General features: G+C 42.5%; 1 protein-coding gene across 1 annotated transcript in view; it reads left to right on the top strand.

The window, feature by feature from the left end:
• The window catches only part of LOC118373299 (probable E3 ubiquitin-protein ligase MID2), a 125,776-nt gene that overhangs the window by 73,818 nt on the left and 30,832 nt on the right, over positions 1 to 21,126 (top strand). Inside the window, exon 7 of the mRNA XM_052486956.1 lies at positions 1 to 44. This exon is cut by the window's left edge and continues 100 nt beyond it. Coding sequence (XP_052342916.1) covers positions 1 to 44 — 44 coding nt within the window. The remainder of the gene's footprint in view (positions 45 to 21,126) is intronic.

Raw genomic sequence — 21,126 nt, forward strand, 5'->3', positions numbered from 1 at the left:
CGAACTGCAGTACACCATCTACACCGGACAGACCAACTTCATCAGTAAGTACCGTGTACAAAACACCAGCCGTAAACATCATCTACCCAGTATACTACCCTTACAATAAAAATAGTGAAACATTTAAAAACGTAATCATTTTTAGATAAAGCTATACTAAATATATTCACATCACAAAATAATTTATTAAAACACACTGTTTTGCAATGAAGGTCTACAGTAGCATCAACAGCACTCTGTAGGGTAGCACCATGGTGTTGCCTGAGGACAGCTCGCTTCCGTCCTCCTCTGAGTACAATGACTTCAATACAAAACCTGAGAGGCTCATGGTTCTCACCCCCTTCCATAGACTTACACAGTAATTATGACAACTTCAAGAGGATGTCCTCCAACCTATCAGATCTCTTGCGGCATGAACTGACATGTTGTCCACACAATCAAAGAGAATAAATCTATTACTGAAAGTATAAGCTATCGCTAGTTAGTACTGCAGTGTATAAAATGTGGTGAGTAATTGACTCAAAGAGATTGAAAGACAATAGTTGTGCAGTTTTTAACAAATGCATTTAAAAATGAAGGAGAAGCAAGAGAGAGCGACAGAGGTATAATTAATTGTATTTTATTCCCTTTCACTTAGCTTGTGAATGCAGCTAGCTAGTTTAGCCTACTCAAACACCCGGCTCAAACAGAGAAGGATGCTATGTTAGCTAACTAGTTTAGCCTACTCAAACACCCGGCTCAAACAGAGAAGGATGCTATGTTAGCTAGCTAGTTTAGCCTACTCAAACACCCGGCTCAAACAGAGAAGGATGAGAGAAGGAACATAGCAATGTTAGCTAACTAGTTTAGCCTACTCAAACACCCGGCTCAAACGGAGATGGATGCTATGTTAGCTAGCTAGTTTAGCCTACTCAAACACCCAGCTCAAACAGAGAAGGATGCTATGTTAGCTAACTGGCTATGGATATCCAACACTAGAACTCTTCCTAGTCAAAGTAAGCTTTTGGTTTAATTAATGTATTGTCACCAGGGCCCGCTGGTGTAACTGCTATACTGCTTGCTGACTGTACACTGTACTGCATGATTGTAGCAGGCTTACTAACGTGTTATTTCTAGTAGCTATGTTGACAATGATGTTATTACAGGGTGACAACGATATAGGCTGTGTGTAGCGGATAGCGATTATGATATGAAGGTTTGGCTTGGGGAGGTTTTTTCAACTGGTCAGAAACAGCTGTGTTGTGCACTGAAGTTCACAAGCGAAGGGAAAAGGTGAGACGAGAAATGATCCATAAAGCAAAATGATCTGTTTGTATGTGGCTGCTATGAAAGTGAATAGTGTTTGCGTGTGATCAGGGGTGTATTCATTTTCTTAAACGGAAGCAAACGGAACGAAATGGGGATAAACATACCTGTATTTGTCCAATAGAAACTCTCGTTTGTTGGAGTAATGATCGACCTGTGTGCACCTACGTTGTAAACGGTTCATTCATAGGCCAGGTTGTAGCCTCATGATGGGTTTAGAGACCATTACAGTATCGGTTCATTCATAGGCCAGGTTGTAGCGGCCTCATGATGGGTTTAGAGACCATTACAGTATCGGTTCATTCATAGGCCAGGTTGTAGCCTCATGATGGGTTTAGAGACCATTACAGTATCGGTTCATTCATAGGCCAGGTTGTAGCGGCCTCATGATGGGTTTAGAGACCATTACAGTATCGGTTCATTCATAGGCCAGGTTGTAGCGGCCTCATGATGGGTTTAGAGACCATTACAGTATCGGTTCATTCATAGGCCAGGTTGTAGCGGCCTCATGATGGGTTTAGAGACCATTACAGTATCGGTTCATTCATAGGCCAGGTTGTAGCCTCATGATGGGTTTAGAGACCATTACAGTATCGGTTCATTCATAGGCCAGGTTGTAGCGGCCTCATGATGGGTTTAGAGACCATTACAGTATCGGTTCATTCATAGGCCAGGTTGTAGCGGCCTCATGATGGGTTTAGAGACCATTACAGTATCGGTTCATTCATAGGCCAGGTTGTAGCCTCATGATGGGTTTAGAGACCATTACAGTATCAGGTAGTAGCCTAAACCTATCACTGTTACATTGAACTGGGTGAATGGAATATGAATGACAATATCCTAAACCTATCACTGTTACATTAAACTGGATGAATATGAATGACAGTATCCTAAACCTATCACTGTTACATTGAACTGGATGAATGGAATATGAATGACAGTAACCTAAACCTATCACTGTTACATTGAACTGGATGAATATGAATGACAGTAGCCTAAACCTATCACTGTTACATTGAGGTGAATATGAATGACAGTAGCCTAAACCTATCACTGTTACATTGACCTGGGTTATGAATGACAGTATCCTAAACCTATCACTGATACATTGAACTGGGTGAATATGAATGACAGTAACCTAAACCTATCACTGTTACATTGAACTGGTGAATATGAATGACAGTAGCCTAAACATGACATTGAACTGGTTTATGAATGACAGTAACCTTAAACCTAGTTACATTGAACTGGTTCATTCATCACTGTTACATTGAACCAGAATGACAGTAGCCTAAACCTATCACTGATTGAACTGGTTATGAATGACAGTAACCTAAACCTATCACTGTTACATTGAACTGGATGAATATGAATGACAGTAACCTTCAAACCTTCACTGTTACATTGAACTGGATGAATATGAATGACAGTAGCCTAAACCTATCACTGTTACATTGAACTGGATGAATATGAATGACAGTAACCTAAACCTATCACTGTTACATTGAACTGGATGAATATGAATGACAGTATCCTAAACCTATCACTGTTACATTGAACTGGATGAATATGAATGACAGTAGCCTCCTATCACTGTTACATTGAACTGGTTATGAATGACAGTAACCTAAACCTATCACTGTTACATTGAACTGGATGAATATGAATGACAGTAGCCTAAACCTATCACTGTTACATTGAACTGGGTGAATGAATGACAGTAGCCTAAACCTATCACTGTTACATTGAACTGGGTGAATATGAATGACAGTAACCTAAACCTATCACTGTTACATTGAACTGGATGAATATGAATGACAGTAGCCTAAACCTATCACTGTTACATTGAACTGGGTGAATATGAATGACACTGGTTACATTGAACTGGGTGAATATGAATGACAGTAACCTAAACCTATCACTGTTACATTGAACTGGATGAATATGAATGACAGTATCCTAAACCTATCACTGTTACATTGAACTGGGTGAATATGAATGACAGTAACCTAAACCTATCACTGTTACATTGAACTGGAATATGAATGACAGTAACCTAAACCCATCACTGTTACATTGAACTGGGTGAATATGAATGACAGTATCCTAAACCTATCACTGTTACATTGAACTGGGTGAATATGAATGAATATCCTAAACCTATCACTGTTACATTGAACTGGGTGAATATGAATGACAGTATCCTAAACCTATCACTGTTACATTGAACTGGGTGAATATGAATGACAGTATCCTAAACCTATCACTGTTACATTGAACTGGGTGAATATGAATGACAGTAGCCTAAACCTATCACTGTTACATTGAACTGGGTGAATATGAATGACAGTAACCTAAACCTATCACTGTTACATTGAACTGGGTGAATATGAATGACAGTAACCTAAACCTATCACTGTTACATTGAACTGGGTGAATATGAATGACAGTAACCTAAACCTATCACTGTTACATTGACCTGGGTGAATATGAATGACAGTACCTAAACCTATCACTGTTACATTGAACTGGGTGAATATGAATGACAGTAACCTAAACCTATCACTGTTACATTGAACTTGAATATGAATGACTAGCCTAAACCTACATTGAACTGGGTGAATATGAATGACAGTAACCTAAACCTATCACTGTTACATTGAACTGGGTGAATATGAATGACAGTAACCTAAACCTATCACTGTTACATTGAACTGGGTGAATATGAATGACAGTAACCTAAACCTATCACTGTTACATTGAACTGGGTGAATATGAATGACAGTATCCTAAACCTATCACTGTTACATTAAACTGGGTGAATATGAATGACAGTATCCTACACCTATTGCTGTTACATTGAACTGGGTGAATATGAATGACAGTATCCTAAACCTATCACTGTTACATTGAACTGGGTGAATATGAATGACAGTAGCCTAAACCTATCACTGTTACATTGAACTGGATGAATGGAAAATGAATGACAGTAACCTAATGTGCTGTAATAAAAATAAGGCCGTGCTCATTAAAAAATAATCGTCCTCCCTCATCATAAAGCACTGCCTGCCACTCTACATTACCCATAAACCACGCAGTTTTACCATCAACACCGGCCGACTTAATCACAGAGTAACAAAACACCACCACCCCGTACACCACTCGTACACCAGCCACAGCTTTATGTTGCATCAAACCACTACGATCTAGAAGAAAAAGAAACGCACACCTATTAAGACGAGGTGCTGGCTAGCGGAGTAGACAACTTGAAAATAAAAGAGAGAGCCGCACACTCTAGGAGCTCAGATGCAAAAAACGTTTCGACAGCCAAGCTGTCTTCATCAGGATTTGCGTATTACATTTTTGCATCTGAGCTCCTAGAGTGTGCAGCTCTCTTTCATTTTCAAGCATCAAACCACTACGACACACAGTCTGGTAAAAATACACTAGAATGAAATACGATTCTGTATATCTGCAGCACCACTCACAGACCACTACTCCACAGGCCACGTGGTGTATTTATGGTCCCCAAAGTGTTATCTAGGGGAATGCAGTAGGTCTCAGTACCCTATGGGAGAATCTCAATGGCGTACTCCTCGCGTCCTCTCTCTCCTCACCTCCTTCTCAAAAACCCATTGGAGAAGAAGGTCAGAGGGGGAGGAGAGGGGTTGAGAGGGGATGGGATGAGAGGAGAGGGGATGGGATGAGAGGAGAGGGGATGGGAGGAGAGGGGATAGGATGGGAGGAGAGGGGATGGGAGGAGAGGGGATGGGATGGGAGGAGAGGAGAGGGGATAGGATGGGAGGAGAGGGGATGGGAGGAGAGGAGAGGGGATGGGAGGAGAGGGGACGGAAGGAGAGGAGAGGGGATGAGAGGAGAGGGGACGGGAGGAGAGGGGATGAGAGGAGAGGGGACGGGATGTGAGGAGAGGAGATGGAAGGAGGTATTGAGAAAGAGGCAAGGAGAAAGGACCTGAAGAGTATGCAATTGAGATTCTCTCTTTGAGTTTGTTTGAGAAATACACCAGAATATAAATACAGCTACATATTTACAGAGGTCTCAGACAGAAAACAATTGTTATCCACAAGTCACTACTGTACATGAGGTTGAAAGAAGCATCGGAACAGAAATACAGTCCACCTACAGTAAGAAGAGATAGGATTGGACTACTTTATAATACAGTAACCTACAGTAAGAAGAGATAGGGTTGGACTACTTTATAATACAGTAACCTACAGTAAGAAGAGATAGGATTGGACTACTTTATAATACAGTAACCTACAGTAAGAAGAGATAGGATTGGACTACTTTATAATACAGTAACCTACAGTAAGAAGAGATAGGATTGGACTACTTTATAATACAGTAACCTACAGTTTGAAGAGATTGGATTGGTCTACTTTATAATACAGTAACGTACAGTAAGAAGAGATAGGGTTGGACTACTTTATAATACAGTAAGAAGAGATAGGGTTGGACTACTTTATAATACAGTAAGAAGAGATAGGGTTGGACTACTTTATAATACAGTAAGAAGAGATAGGGTTGGACTACTGTATAATACAGTAACCTACAGTAAGAAGAGATTGGATTTGGACTACTTTATAATACAGTAACCTACAGTAAGAAGAGATAGGGTTGGACTACTTTATAATACAGTAAAAAGAGATAGGATTGGACTACATTATAATACAGTAACCTACAGTAAGAAGAGATAGGATTGGACTACTTTATAATACAGTACCCTACAGTAAAAAGATATAGGATTGGACTACTTTATAATACAGTAAGAAGAGATAGGACTGGACTACTTTATAATACAGTAAGAAGAGATAGGATTGGACTACTTTATAATACAGTAACCTACAGTAAGAAGAGATAGGATTGGACTACTTTATAATACAGTAACCTACAGTAAGAAGAGATAGGATTGGACTACTTTATAATACAGTACCCTACAGTAAGAAGAGATAGGGTTGGACTACTTTATAATACAGTACGCTACAGTAAGAAGAGATAGGATTGGAATACTTTATAATACAGTAAGAAGAGATAGGGTTGGACTACTGTATAATACAGTAAGAAGAGATAGGGTTGGACTATTTTATAATACAGTAAGAAGAGATAGGGTTGGACTACTTTCTAATACAGTAAGAAGAGATAGGATTGGACTACTTTATAATACAGTAAGAAGAGATAGGGTTGGACTACTTTATAATAATGTAACCTACAGTAAGAAGAGATAGGGTTGGACTACTTTATAATACAGTAAGAAGAGATAGGGTTGGACTACTTTATAATACAGTAAGAAGAGATAGGGTTGGACTACTTTATAATACAGTAAGAAGAGATAGGGTTGGACTACTTGATAATACAGTAAGAAGAGATAGGGTTGGACTACTTTATAATACAGTAAGAAGAGATAGGATTGGACTACTTTATAATACAGTAAGAAGAGATAGGATTGGACTACTTTATAATACAGTAAGAAGAGATAGGATTGGACTACTTTATAATACAGTAATCTACAGTAAGAAGATATAGGATTGGACTACTTTATAATACAATAAGAAGAGATAGGATTGGACTACTTTATAATACAGTAAGAAGAGATAGGATTGGACTACTTTATAATACAGTAACCTACAGTAAGAAGAGATAGGATTGGAATACTTTATAATACAGTAAGAAGAGATAGGATTGGAATACTTTATAATACAGTAACCTACAGTAAGAAGATATAGGATTGGACTACTTTATAATACAGTAAGAAGAGATAGGATTGGACTACTTTATAATACAGTAAGAAGAGATAGGATTGGACTACTTTATAATACAGTAACCTACAGTAAGAAGAGATAGGATTGGACTACTTTATAATACAGTAACCTACAGTAAGGAGAGATAGGATTGGACTACTTTATAATACAGTACCCTACAGTAAGAAGAGATAGGGTTGGACTACTTTATAATACAGTACGCTACAGTAAGAAGAGATAGGATTGGAATACTTTATAATACAGTAAGAAGAGATAGGGTTGGACTACTTTATAATACAGTAAGAAGAGATAGGGTTGGACTACTTTATAATAATGTAACCTACAGTAAGAAGAGATAGGGTTGGACTACTGTATAATACAGTAAGAAGAGATAGGGTTGGACTACTTTATAATACAGTAAGAAGAGATAGGGTTGGACTACTTTATAATACAGTAACCTACAGTAAGAAGATATAGGATTGGACTACTTTATAATACAGTAAGAAGAGATAGGATTGGACTACTTTATAATACAGTAAGAAGAGATAGGATTGGACTACTTTATAATACAGTAACCTACAGTAAGAAGAGATAGGATTGGACTACTTTATAATACAGTAGCCTACAGTAAGAAGAGATAGGATTGGACTACTTTATAATACAGTACCCTACAGTAAGAAGAGATAGGGTTGGACTACTTTATAATACAGTAAGAAGAGATAGGGTTGGACTACTGTATAATACAGTAAGAAGAGATAGGGTTGGACTATTTTATAATACAGTAAGAAGAGATAGGGTTGGACTACTTTCTAATACAGTAAGAAGAGATAGGATTGGACTACTTTATAATACAGTAAGAAGAGATAGGTTTGGACTACTTTATAATAATGTAACCTACAGTAAGAAGAGATAGGGTTGGACTACTGTATAATACAGTAAGAAGAGATAGGGTTGGACTACTTTATAATACAGTACGCTACAGTAAGAAGAGATAGGATTGGAATACTTTATAATACAGTAAGAAGAGATAGGGTTGGACTACTGTATAATACAGTAAGAAGAGATAGGGTTGGACTATTTTATAATACAGTAAGAAGAGATAGGGTTGGACTACTTTCTAATACAGTAAGAAGAGATAGGATTGGACTACTTTATAATACAGTAAGAAGAGATAGGGTTGGACTACTTTATAATAATGTAACCTACAGTAAGAAGAGATAGGGTTGGACTACTTTATAATACAGTAAGAAGAGATAGGGTTGGACTACTTTATAATACAGTAAGAAGAGATAGGGTTGGACTACTTTATAATACAGTAAGAAGAGATAGGGTTGGACTACTTGATAATACAGTAAGAAGAGATAGGGTTGGACTACTTTATAATACAGTAAGAAGAGATAGGATTGGACTACTTTATAATACAGTAAGAAGAGATAGGATTGGACTACTTTATCATACAGTAACCTACAGTAAGAAGATATAGGATTGGACTACTTTATAACACAGTAAGAAGAGATAGGATTGGACTACTTTATAATACAGTAAGAAGAGATAGGATTGGACTACTTTATAATACAGTAACCTACAGTAAGAAGAGATAGGATTGGACTACTTTATAATACAGTAAGAAGAGATAGGATTGGACTACTTTATAATACAGTAACCTACAGTAAGAAGAGATAGGATTGGACTACTTTATAATACAGTAGCCTACAGTAAGAAGAGATAGGATTGGACTACTTTATAATACAGTACCCTACAGTAAGAAGAGATAGGGTTGGACTACTTTATAATACAGTAAGAAGAGATAGGGTTGGACTACTGTATAATACAGTAAGAAGAGATAGGGTTGGACTATTTTATAATACAGTAAGAAGAGATAGGGTTGGACTACTTTCTAATACAGTAAGAAGAGATAGGATTGGACTACTTTATAATACAGTAAGAAGAGATAGGGTTGGACTACTTTATAATAATGTAACCTACAGTAAGAAGAGATAGGGTTGGACTACTGTATAATACAGTAAGAAGAGATAGGGTTGGACTACTTTATAATACAGTACGCTACAGTAAGAAGAGATAGGATTGGAATACTTTATAATACAGTAAGAAGAGATAGGGTTGGACTACTGTATAATACAGTAAGAAGAGATAGGGTTGGACTATTTTATAATACAGTAAGAAGAGATAGGGTTGGACTACTTTCTAATACAGTAAGAAGAGATAGGATTGGACTACTTTATAATACAGTAAGAAGAGATAGGGTTGGACTACTTTATAATAATGTAACCTACAGTAAGAAGAGATAGGGTTGGACTACTTTATAATACAGTAAGAAGAGATAGGGTTGGACTACTTTATAATACAGTAAGAAGAGATAGGGTTGGACTACTTTATAATACAGTAAGAAGAGATAGGGTTGGACTACTTGATAATACAGTAAGAAGAGATAGGGTTGGACTACTTTATAATACAGTAAGAAGAGATAGGATTGGACTACTTTATAATACAGTAAGAAGAGATAGGATTGGACTCCTTTATCATACAGTAACCTACAGTAAGAAGATATAGGATTGGACTACTTTATAATACAGTAAGAAGAGATAGTATTGGACTACTTTATAATACAGTAAGAAGAGATAGGATTGGACTACTTTATAATACAGTAACCTACAGTAAGAAGAGATAGGATTGGACTACTTTATAATACAGTAACCTACAGTAAGGAGAGATAGGATTGGACTACTTTATAATACAGTACCCTACAGTAAGAAGAGATAGGGTTGGACTACTTTATAATACAGTACGCTACAGTAAGAAGAGAGGATTGGAATACTTTATAATACAGTAAGAAGAGATAGGGTTGGACTACTTTATAATACAGTAAGAAGAGATAGGGTTGGACTACTTTATAATAATGTAACCTACAGTAAGAAGAGATAGGGTTGGACTACTGTATAATACAGTAAGAAGAGATAGGATTGGACTACTTTATAATACAGTAAGAAGAGATAGGGTTGGACTACTTTATAATACAGTAACCTACAGTAAGAAGATATAGGATTGGACTACTTCATAATACAGTAAGACGAGATAGGATTGGACTACTTTATAATACAGTAAGAAGAGATAGGATTGGACTACTTTATAATACAGTAACCTACAGTAAGAAGAGATAGGATTGGACTACTTTATAATACAGTAACCTACAGTAAGAAGAGATAGGATTGGACTACTTTATAATACAGTACCCTACAGTAAGAAGAGATAGGGTTGGACTACTTTATAATACAGTACGCTACAGTAAGAAGAGATAGGATTGGAATACTTTATAATACAGTAAGAAGAGATAGGGTTGGACTATTTTATAATACAGTAAGAAGAGATAGGGTTGGACTACTTTCTAATACAGTAAGAAGAGATAGGATTGGACTACTTCATAATACAGTAAGAAGAGATAGGTTTGGACTACTTTATAATACAGTAAGAAGAGATAGGGTTGGACTACTTTATAATAATGTAACCTACAGTAAGAAGAGATAGGGTTGGACTACTTTATAATACAGTAAGAAGAGATAGGGTTGGACTACTTTATAATACAGTAAGAAGAGATAGGTTTGGACTACTTTATAATACAGTAAGAAGAGATAGGGTTGGACTATTTTATAATACAGTAATGAGAGATAGGATTGGACTACTTTATAATACAGTAAGAAGAGATAGGGTTGGACTACTTTATAATACAGTAAGAAGAGATAGGGTTGGACTACTATATAATACAGTAAGAAGAGATAGGGTTGGACTATTTCATAATACAGTAAGAAGACATAGGGTTGGACTACTTGATAATACTGTAAGAAGACATAGGGTTGGACTACTTTACATAACACTCTATTTTTGTGGTTTGCTCTCTATCCCATTTATATAACTGCAGTATTTTAGTAACATCAAACTTTTGGCTTTTGTATGCTGTCATGCAGCTACTATACAGTACTTTAGTGAAGTGAAGATAATATGCCATTAGGAACCATCAGCTGTTCCATTTTGTCTCCATGGTTTATACACTATAATACCTTGAGTGAGAGGAGTGGTTGACAGTGTAGAGAGGAGAGGAGGGAAGAGGAGGGAATAGGATAATTGCTGAAGTATAGAGCAGAGTAGATGACAGCAGGTATAGGCCGAGCAGATAATGACAGGCTGCCGTGGCAGGACACAGGAGGATCAGCTGACTGTGGAGTGGCAGGACACAGGAGGATCAGCTGACTGTGGAGTGGCAGGGTGGTATGGCAGGGTACAGGAGGATCAGCTGACTGTGGAGTGGCAGGACACAGGAGGATCAGCTGACTGTGGAGTGGCAGGCTGCTATGGCAGGACACAGGAGGATCAGCTGACTGTAGAGTGGCAGGACACAGGAGGATCAGCTGACTGTAGAGTGTCAGGACACAGGAGGATCAGCTGACTGTAGAGTGGCAGGCTGCTATGGCAGGGTACAGGAGGATCAGCTGACTGTATAGTGGCAGGACACAGGAGGATCAGCTGACTGTATAGTGGCAGGACATAGGAGGATCAGCTGACTGTAGAGTGGCAGGGTACAGGAGGATCAGCTGACTGTATAGTGGCAGGACACAGGAGGATCAGCTGACTGTGGAGTGGCAGGCTGCTATGGCAGGACACAGGAGGATCAGCTGACTGTAGAGTGGCAGGCTGCTATGGCAGGACACAGGAGGATCAGCTGACTGTAGAGTGGCAGGACACAGGAGGATCAGCTGACTGTAGAGTGGCAGGCTGCTATGGCAGGACACAGGAGGATGAGCTGACTGTAGAGTGGCAGGACACAGGAGGATCAGCTGACTGTAGAGTGGCAGGCTGCTATGGCAGGACACAGGAGGATGAGCTGACTGTAGAGTGGCAGGCTGCTATGGCAGGACACAGGAGGATGAGCTGACTGTAGAGTGGCAGGACACAGGAGGATCAGCTGACTGTAGAGTGGCAGGCTGCTATGGCAGGACACAGGAGGATGAGCTGACTGTAGAGTGGCAGGACACAGGAGGATCAGCTGACTGTAGAGTGGCAGGCTGCTATGGCAGGACACAGGAGGATGAGCTGACTGTAGAGTGGCAGGGTACAGGAGGGTCAGATGCCTGTATAGTGGCAGGACACAGGAGGATCAGCTGACTGTGTAGTGGCAGGCTGCTATGGCAGGACACAGGAGGGTCAGATGACTGTGTAGTGGCAGGCTGCTATGGCAGGACACAGGAGGGTCAGATGACTGTGTAGTGGCAGGCTGCTATGGCAGGACACAGGAGGGTCAGATGACTGTGGAGTGGCAGGCTGCTATGGCAGGACACAGGAGGGTCAGATGACTGTGGAGTACCACTCCCATGTGGAGCTGGTTGGCCCTGGGACAGATTGGAGTATCTTGACACATACCTCCTACAGATCCTCCACAAATCTGCTTTCCTCTCATCTACTGTTCTTCTCCCTTTCCTTTCCCTCTTCTCTAATCCTCTCTTCTGTTTCCCTCCTTTTCCCACCCCTCTACTCCTCCTCCCCCCCTCCCCCAACTCTCCCTATCTTTTTATCCCCTCCCCTCTCTCCTCTCCCCCTCCCGTCTTCTCCCTCTCAGTCCCAGCCTGCTCTAACCTGCTCTGAAGTGTAGTCCCAGTGCTGCGGTGAAGTAGGATTTATTTCAGCAGTGATAGACTGAAGTGCTGAGGCCATCAGCAGAGCCAGAGTGGGAGGGAAGAGAGCTGAGCTGGCTGGCAGACCTGGGTTCAAATACTATTTGAAATATTTAAAAAAAAATGTGAACGTTTTCTTTAGCCTGCCTGGAGTGCCATTTGGACGGGGTTTATACTTTTGAAACTTTTCTATCGGTCCATTAACCCAGGCAAGCCTAATCAATCACCAATAAAGTATTTAAAATGTATCAAATACTATTTGATCCCAGGACCGCTGGTTGGCTGGCCTCACTGAGTTGCCATTACCTCTCAGGAGGATAAGAGGGAACTGGAGCTGAATCGGAGAGAAATGCATTTCATTTCAGACTGTTGAGTTTGTAGCATTGCCTTTTTTTTCTGCATCTCTAAGTGCTTAAACGCTAACCACTGTTGATGTCATCTGATCCTTCTCCTCTCTCCCTGGAGGGGGAATGTGAGATGTTCTGTCCTACAGGACCAGCCAGGTACCAGGGATGGGAATGTGAGATGTTCTGTCCTACAGGACCAGCCAGGTACCAGGGATGGGAATGTGAGATGTTCTGTCCTACAGGACCAGCCAGGTACCAGGGATGGGAATGTGAGATGTTCTGTCCTACAGGACCAGCCAGGTACCAGGGATGGGAATGTGAGATGTTCTGTCCTACAGGACCAGCCAGGTACCAGGGATGGGAATGTGAGATGTTCTGTCCTACAGGACCAGCCAGGTACCAGGGATGGGAATGTGAGATGTTCTGTCCTACAGGACCAGCCAGGTACCAGGGATGGGAATGTGAGATGTTCTGTCCTACAGGACCAGCCAGGTACCAGGGATGGGAATGTGAGATGTTCTGTCCTACAGGACCAGCCAGGTACCAGGGATGGGAATGTGAGATGTTCTGTCCTACAGGACCAGCCAGGTACCAGGGATGGGAATGTGAGATGTTCTGTCCTACAGGACCAGCCAGGTACCAGGGATGGGAATGTGAGATGTTCTGTCCTACAGGACCAGCCAGGTACCAGGGATGGGAATGTGAGATGTTCTGTCCTACAGGACCAGCCAGGTACCAGGGATGGGAATGTGAGATGTTCTGTCCTACAGGACCAGCCAGGTACCAGGGATGGGAATGTGAGATGTTCTGTCCTACAGGACCAGCCAGGTACCAGGGATGGGAATGTGAGATGTTCTGTCCTACAGGACCAGCCAGGTACCAGGGATGGGAATGTGAGATGTTCTGTCCTACAGGACCAGCCAGGTACCAGGGATGGGAATGTGAGATGTTCTGTCCTACAGGACCAGCCAGGTACCAGGAATGGGAATGTGAGATGTTCTGTCCTACAGGACCAGCCAGGTACCAGGAATGGGAATGTGAGATGTTCTGTCCTACAGGACCAGCCAGGTACCAGGGATGGGAATGTGAGAGTAGTTATGCCAGCTGATCAGTACTCAGCAGTAGTACAGTATGCCAGCTGATCAGTACCAGGAATAGGTACAGTATGCCAGCTGATCAGTACTCAGCAGTGTGAGATCAGCAGTAGTCTGTATGCCAGCTGATCAGTACTCAGCCAGGTATCAGTACCAGCAGATGGGTACTACTCAGCAGTAGTGCAGTATGCCAGCTGATCAGTACTCAGCAGTAGTGCCATGCCAGCTGATCAGTACTCAGGGTGCAGTATGCCAGCTGATCAGTACTCAGCAGATGTATGCCAGCTGATCAGTACTCAGCAGTAGTGCAGTATGCCAGCTGATCAGTACTCAGGAAGTGCCAGCTGATGTACTCAGCAGTGAGATACTCAGCAGTAGTCTGTATGCCAGCTGATCAGGACCAGCCAGGTACCAGCTGATCAGATGGGAATGTGAGATGCCAGCTGATCAGTACTCAGCAGGACCAGCTGAGGTACTCAGGGATGCCAGCTGATCGGTACTCAGCAGTAGTGTATGCCAGCTGATCAGTACTCAGCAGTAGTACAGTATGCCAGCTGATCAGTACTCAGCAGTAGTACATATGCCAGCTGATCATGTCAGCAGTAGTGTATGCCAGCTGATCAGTACTCAGCAGTAGTGCAGTATGCCAGCTGATCAGTACTCAGCCAGGGATGGGAATGTATGCCAGCTGATCTACTCAGCAGTAGTACAGTATGCCAGCTGATCAGTACTCAGCAGTAGTACAGTAGTATCAGTACAGTATGCCAGCTGATCAGTACTCAGCAGTAGTGCAGTATGCCAGCTGATCAGTACTCAGCAGTAGTACAGTATGCCAGCTGATCAGTACTCAGCAGTAGTACAGTATGCCAGCTGATCAGTACTCAGCAGTAGTGCAGTATGCCAGCTGATCAGTACTCAGCAGTAGTGCAGTATGCCAGCTGATCAGTACTCAGCAGTAGTGCAGTATGCCAGCTGATCAGTACTCAGCAGTAGTGCAGTATGCCAGCTGATCAGTACTCAGCAGTAGTACAGTATGCCAGCTGATCAGTACTCAGCAGTAGTACAGTATGCCAGCTGATCAGTACTCAGCAGTAGTACAGTATGCCAGCTGATCAGTACTCAGCAGTAGTACAGTATGCCAGCTGATCAGTACTCAGCAGTAGTACAGTATGCCAGCTGATCAGTACTCAGCAGTAGTACAGTATGCCAGCTGATCAGTACTCAGCAGTAGTACAGTATGCCAGCTGATCAGTACTCAGCAGTAGTACAGTATGCCAGCTGATCAGTACTCAGCAGTAGTACAGTATGCCAGCTGATCAGTACTCAGCAGTAGTTGTATGCCAGCTGATCAGTACTCAGCTAGTCAACAAGAACTCTCATAGTCTCTATATATACTATATTATGCCAGTGATCAGTACTCAACTATATCTCTTTGGTACACATTTCACAGTATGCCTCTGTCATACTCAGCAGTAGTCCAGTATCTCTGATGTCTCAACATTTATGCTCAGCTGATCAGTCTCAGCAGTAGTACAGTCTCCAGCTGATCAGTACTCAGCAGTAGTACTATGCCAGCTGATCAGTACTCAGCAGTAGTCTATGCCAGCTGATCAGTACTCAGCAGTAGTACTATGCCAGCTGATCAGTACTCTCTTTATCTATTACTCTATCTTGCTCTGATCAGTACTCAGCAGTAGTTATGCCAGCTGATCAGTACTCAGCAGTAGTCTATGCCAGCTGATCAGTACTCAGCAGTCTGTCTCTCTCTGATCAGTACTCAGTAGTACAGTCTGCCAGATGATCAGTACTCAGCAGTAGTACAGTATGCCAGCTGATCTACTCAGCAGTAGTACAGTATGCCAGCTGATCAGTACTCAGCAGTCTCCAGCTCTCAATTCAATTCAAGGGGCTTTATTGGCATGGGAAACATGTGTTAACATGTCCAAAGCAAGTGAGGTAGATAATATATAAAGTGAATATATGAAGTGAAATAAACAAACACTCTCTCTATCTTGTTCTCTCTCTCTCTCTCTATCTCTCTCTCTTGCTCTCTCTCTATCTCTCTCTTGCCTCTCTCTCTCTCTCTCTCTCTCTCTCTCTCTATCTCTCTCTCTGTCTCTCTCTCTCTCACTTTATTTTCAAATTCTTTAAGGATCGGTGTAATCTGAGAGAAATATGTGTCTCTATCATGGTCATACATTGGGCAGGAGGTTAGGAAGTGCAGGCGGTGTGCACATAGCCTGTCTTCTCTTGAGAGCCAGGTCTGCCTTCGGCGGCCTTTCTCAATAGCAAGGCTATGCTCACTGAGTCTGTACATAGTCAAAGCTTTGGGTCAGTCACAGTGGTCAGGTATTCTGCCACTGTGTAATCTCTGTTTAGGGACAAATAGCATTCTAGTTTGCACTGTTTTTCTGTTAATTCTTTCCAATGTGTCAAGTAATTATCTTTTTTGTTTTCTCAAGATTTGGTTGGGTGTAATTGTGCATCTGTCCTGGGGCTCTGTGGGCTCTGTTTTTCTATCTATCTCCCCATTACTCTTTATCTCTCCCACAGCTGCTCACAATAAAAAGATAATAGATGAAAAGAAATCTGCTGTTTTGGTTCGTTGCACTAGTCTGCCTCAGGACAGAATGTTGATTCGTTGCACCAGTCTGCCTCAGGACAGAATGTTGATTCTTGCACCAGTCTGCCTCAGGACAGAATGTTGATTTGTTGCACCAGTCTGCCTCAGGACAGAATGTTGATTCTTGCACCAGTCTGCCTCAGGACAGAATGTTGATTCGTTGCACCAGTCTGCATCAGGACAGAATGTTGATTTGTTGCACCAGTCTGCCTCAGGACAGAATGTTGATTCGTTGCACCAGTCTGCCTCAAGACAGAATGTTGATTGTGCACCAGTCTGCCTCAGGACAGAATGTGGATTACATCTCACCAGTCTGCCTCAGGACAGAATGCTGTTTTGGTTCGTTGCACCAGTCTGCCTCAGGACAGAATGTTGATTCATTGCACCAGTCTGCCTCAGGACAGAATGTTGATTCTTGCACCAGTCTGCCTCAGGACAGAATGTTGATTTGTTGCACCAGTCTGCCTCAGGACAGAATGTTGATTCTTGCACCAGTCTGCCTCAGGACAGAATGTTGATTCGTTGCACCAGTCTGCCTCAGGACAGAATGTTGATTCTTGCACCAGTCTGCCTCAGGACAGAATGTTGATTCGTTGCACCAGTCTGCCTCAGGACAGAATGTTGATTCGTTGCACCAGTCTGCCTCAGGACAGAATGTTGATTCATTGCACCAGTCTGCCTCAGGACAGAATGTTGATTCGTTGCACCAGTCTGCCTCAGGACAGAATGTGATTCATTGCACCAGTCTGCCTCAGGACAGAATGTTGATTCGTTGCACCAGTCTGCCTCAGGACAGAATGTTGATTCGTTGCACCAGTCTGCCTCAGGACAGAATGCTGATTCGTTGCACCAGTCTGCCTCAGGACAGAATGTTGATTCATTGCACCAGTCTGCCTCAGGACAGAATGTTGATTCGTTGCACCAGTCTGCCTCAGGACAGAATGTGGATTCATTGCACCAGTCTGCCTCAGGACAGAATGTGGATTCGTTGCACCAGTCTGCCTCAGGACAGAATGTGGATTCATTGCACCAGTCTGCCTCAGGACAGAATGTTGATTCGTTGCACCAGTCTGCCTCAGGACAGAATGTTGATTCGTTGCACCAGTCTGCCTCAGGACAGAATGTTGATTCGTTGCACCAGTCTGCCTCAGGACAGAATGTGGATTCGTTGCACCAGTCTGCCTCAGGACAGAATGTTGATTCGTTGCACCAGTCTGCCTCAGGACAGAATGTGATTCTGTTATTATCACAGGACAGAATGTTGATTGTGCCTGACCAGTCTGCCTCAGGACAGAATGCTGATACTGTTATTATCCCAACTAGAATGTGGATAGTGCACCAGTCTGCCTCAGGACAGAATTGGATTCATCGCACCAGTCTGCCTCAGGACAGAATGTGATACTGTTATTATCTGCAATCTATGAATGTTAGTGTGACCAGCTGCTGGAGATTTGATTCGTTGCACCAGTCTGCCTCAGGACAGAATGCTGATACTATTATTATCACAATCTATGAATGTTAGTGTGAGGCCTGAGATTAGAGCATTGCACCAGTCTTCCTCAGGACAGAATGCTGATACTGTTATTATCACAATCTATGAATGTTAGTGTGACGCCTGAGATTAGAGCATTGCACCAGTCTGCCTCAGGACAGAATGCTGATACTGTTATTATCACAATCTATGAATGTTAGTGTGAGGCCTGAGATTAGAGCATTGCACCAGTCTGCCTCAGGACAGAATGCTGATACTGTTATTATCACAATCTATGAATGTTAGTGTGAGGCCTGAGATTAGAGCATTGCACCAGTCTGCCTCAGGACAGAATGCTGATACTGTTATTATCACAATCTATGAATGTTAGTGTGAGGCCTGAGATTAGAGCATTGCACCATGCCTGTGTTCCAAATGGCACCTTATTCCCTACGGTCCCTGGTCAAAAGTAATGCACTAATATAGATGAATAGGTTGTCATTTGGAATGCAGACAAATGTCACATCTCATCTGAGTGAGTACACAGTCAGTAGGCCTGTTCTCTGTCTCTGCACCTGAGATAGCCTGGCTGCGGAGTTTGATAACTCAGAATAACTATTTAGAATGGCTCATTACAGCTGGAGGGATGTTCAGCTAGCTATTAGAGGCTCCATCTACACAGAGTCTCAGGCTTCAGGCCTGGCTACAGCCCCATGGTGATGTGCAGCTATAACCATCCAACTGTTACCAGAGATGGTACACAAAATGAATCCAAAACGTCAGCATTTATCATCATAACAACTAACTACAGTATGTAGTATTGTTTACTGCAGTACACTGTAGGGTAATGTTGTTTACTGTAGTACTGTAGGGTAGAGTTGTTTACTGTAATGTAGTGCTGTTTACTGTAATACTGTAGGGTAGTGTCGTTTACTGTAATACTACTGTAGGGTAGTGTTGTTTACTGTAGTACTGTAGGGTAGTGTTTACTATAATACTGTAGGGTAGTGTTGTTTACTGTAATACTGTAGGGTAATGTTGTTTACTGTAGTACTGTAGGGTAGAGTTGTTTACTGTAATGTAGTGCTGTTTACTGTAATACTGTAGGGTAGTGTTGTTTACTGTAGTACTGTAGGGTAGAGTTGTTTACTGTAATGTAGTGTTGTTTACTGTAGTACTGTAGGGTAGTGTTTACTGTAATACTGTAGGGTAGTGTTGTTTACTGTAATACTGTAGGGTATTGTTGTTTACTGTAATACTGTGGGGTAGTGTTTACTGTAGTACTGTAGGGTAGTGTTTACTGTAATACTGTAGGTTAGTGTTGTTTACTGTAATACTGTAGGGTAGTGTTGTTTACTGTAATACTGTAGGCTAGTGTTGTTTACTGTAATACTGTAGGCTAGTGTTGTTTACTGTAATACTGTAGGGTAGTGTTGTTTACTGTAGTACTGTAGGGTAGTGTTTACTGTAATACTGTAGGGTAAGTGAAGTACTGTCGGATAGGTGGATTGATTAGTTCCCTGTGTACATAATGGATCTCAAACACACGAACACACACATTTACACACACACTAACACACACACTAACACACACACTAACACACACACTAACACACACATTTACACACACACTAACACACACACTAACACACACACTAACACACACATTTACACACACACTAACACACACACTAACACACACACTAACACACACACTAACACACACACTAACACACACCTCTTTTATGTTACAGCATCAAAGCCTGTGTCAAAAGCAGCCCTGCTCTCCTTCCAAAATGCTTTGTGTTTTTCTCTGCTTTCATGTGCCCACCGTCGCTTGGAATGGGTCCCAATTAGCACCCTGTTCCCTACATAGTCCACCACTTTTGTCCAGGGCCATTTGGGACGCACTCCGGATGCTCTGTCTCAATTCATCCTTTTTCAATTACTCTCATCCTCTCTCCTCAAGACCATGGACCTTCTTCTCCAATACAATTAGTTTAGAATGGAGGCAAGGAGAAAGGAGACAAGGGCGATGAGGTAAGGAGAGAGGAGGAAAGTAGAGAGGAGGCAAGGAAAGAGGAGAGAGGTTAAGAGGATGAGAGGAGAAAGGATGAGAGGAGAAAGGATAAGAGGAGAGGGGATGAGAGGAGAGGGGATGGGATGAGAGGGGATGAGAGGAGAGGAGAGGGGATGGGATGAGAGGGGATGGGAGGAGAGGAGAGGGGATGGGATGGGAGGAGAGGGGATGGGAGGAGAGGGGAGGGGATGGGATGGGAGGAGAGGGGATATGATGGGAGGAGAGGGGATGGGAGGGGAGGGGATGGGAGGAGAGGGGATGGGAGGAGAGGAGAGGAGAGGGGATGGGATGAGAGGGGATGGGATGAGAGGAGAGGGGATGGGATGAGAGGGGATGAGAGGAGAGGAGAGGGGATGGGATGAGAGGGGATGGGAGGAGGAGGAGATGGGAGGGGAGGAGAGGGGATGGGAGGAGAGGGGAGGGGATGGGATGGGAGGAGAGGGGATATGATGGGAGGAGAGGAGGGGGATGGGATGGGAGGAGATGGGAGATGGGGAGGAGAGGGGATGGGATGGGATGGGAGGAGAGGGGATGGGATGGGATGAGGGGATGGGAGAGAGGAGGGGATGGGAGGAGAGGGAGAGGGGGAGGGAGGAGAGAGGGAGGGAGGGGATGGGATGGGAGAGGGGATGGGATGAGAGGGAGGAGAGGGGATGGGATGAGAGGAGAGGGGATGGGAGGGGAGAGGGGATGGGAGGGAGAGGGGATGGGAGGAGAGGGGAGAGGGGGGGATGGGATGGGAGGAGAGGGGATGGGAGGAGAGGGG

This window comes from Oncorhynchus keta, chromosome 30, assembly GCF_023373465.1.
Source record: "Oncorhynchus keta strain PuntledgeMale-10-30-2019 chromosome 30, Oket_V2, whole genome shotgun sequence".
In the NCBI taxonomy this organism is placed as follows: Eukaryota; Metazoa; Chordata; class Actinopteri; order Salmoniformes; family Salmonidae; genus Oncorhynchus; species Oncorhynchus keta.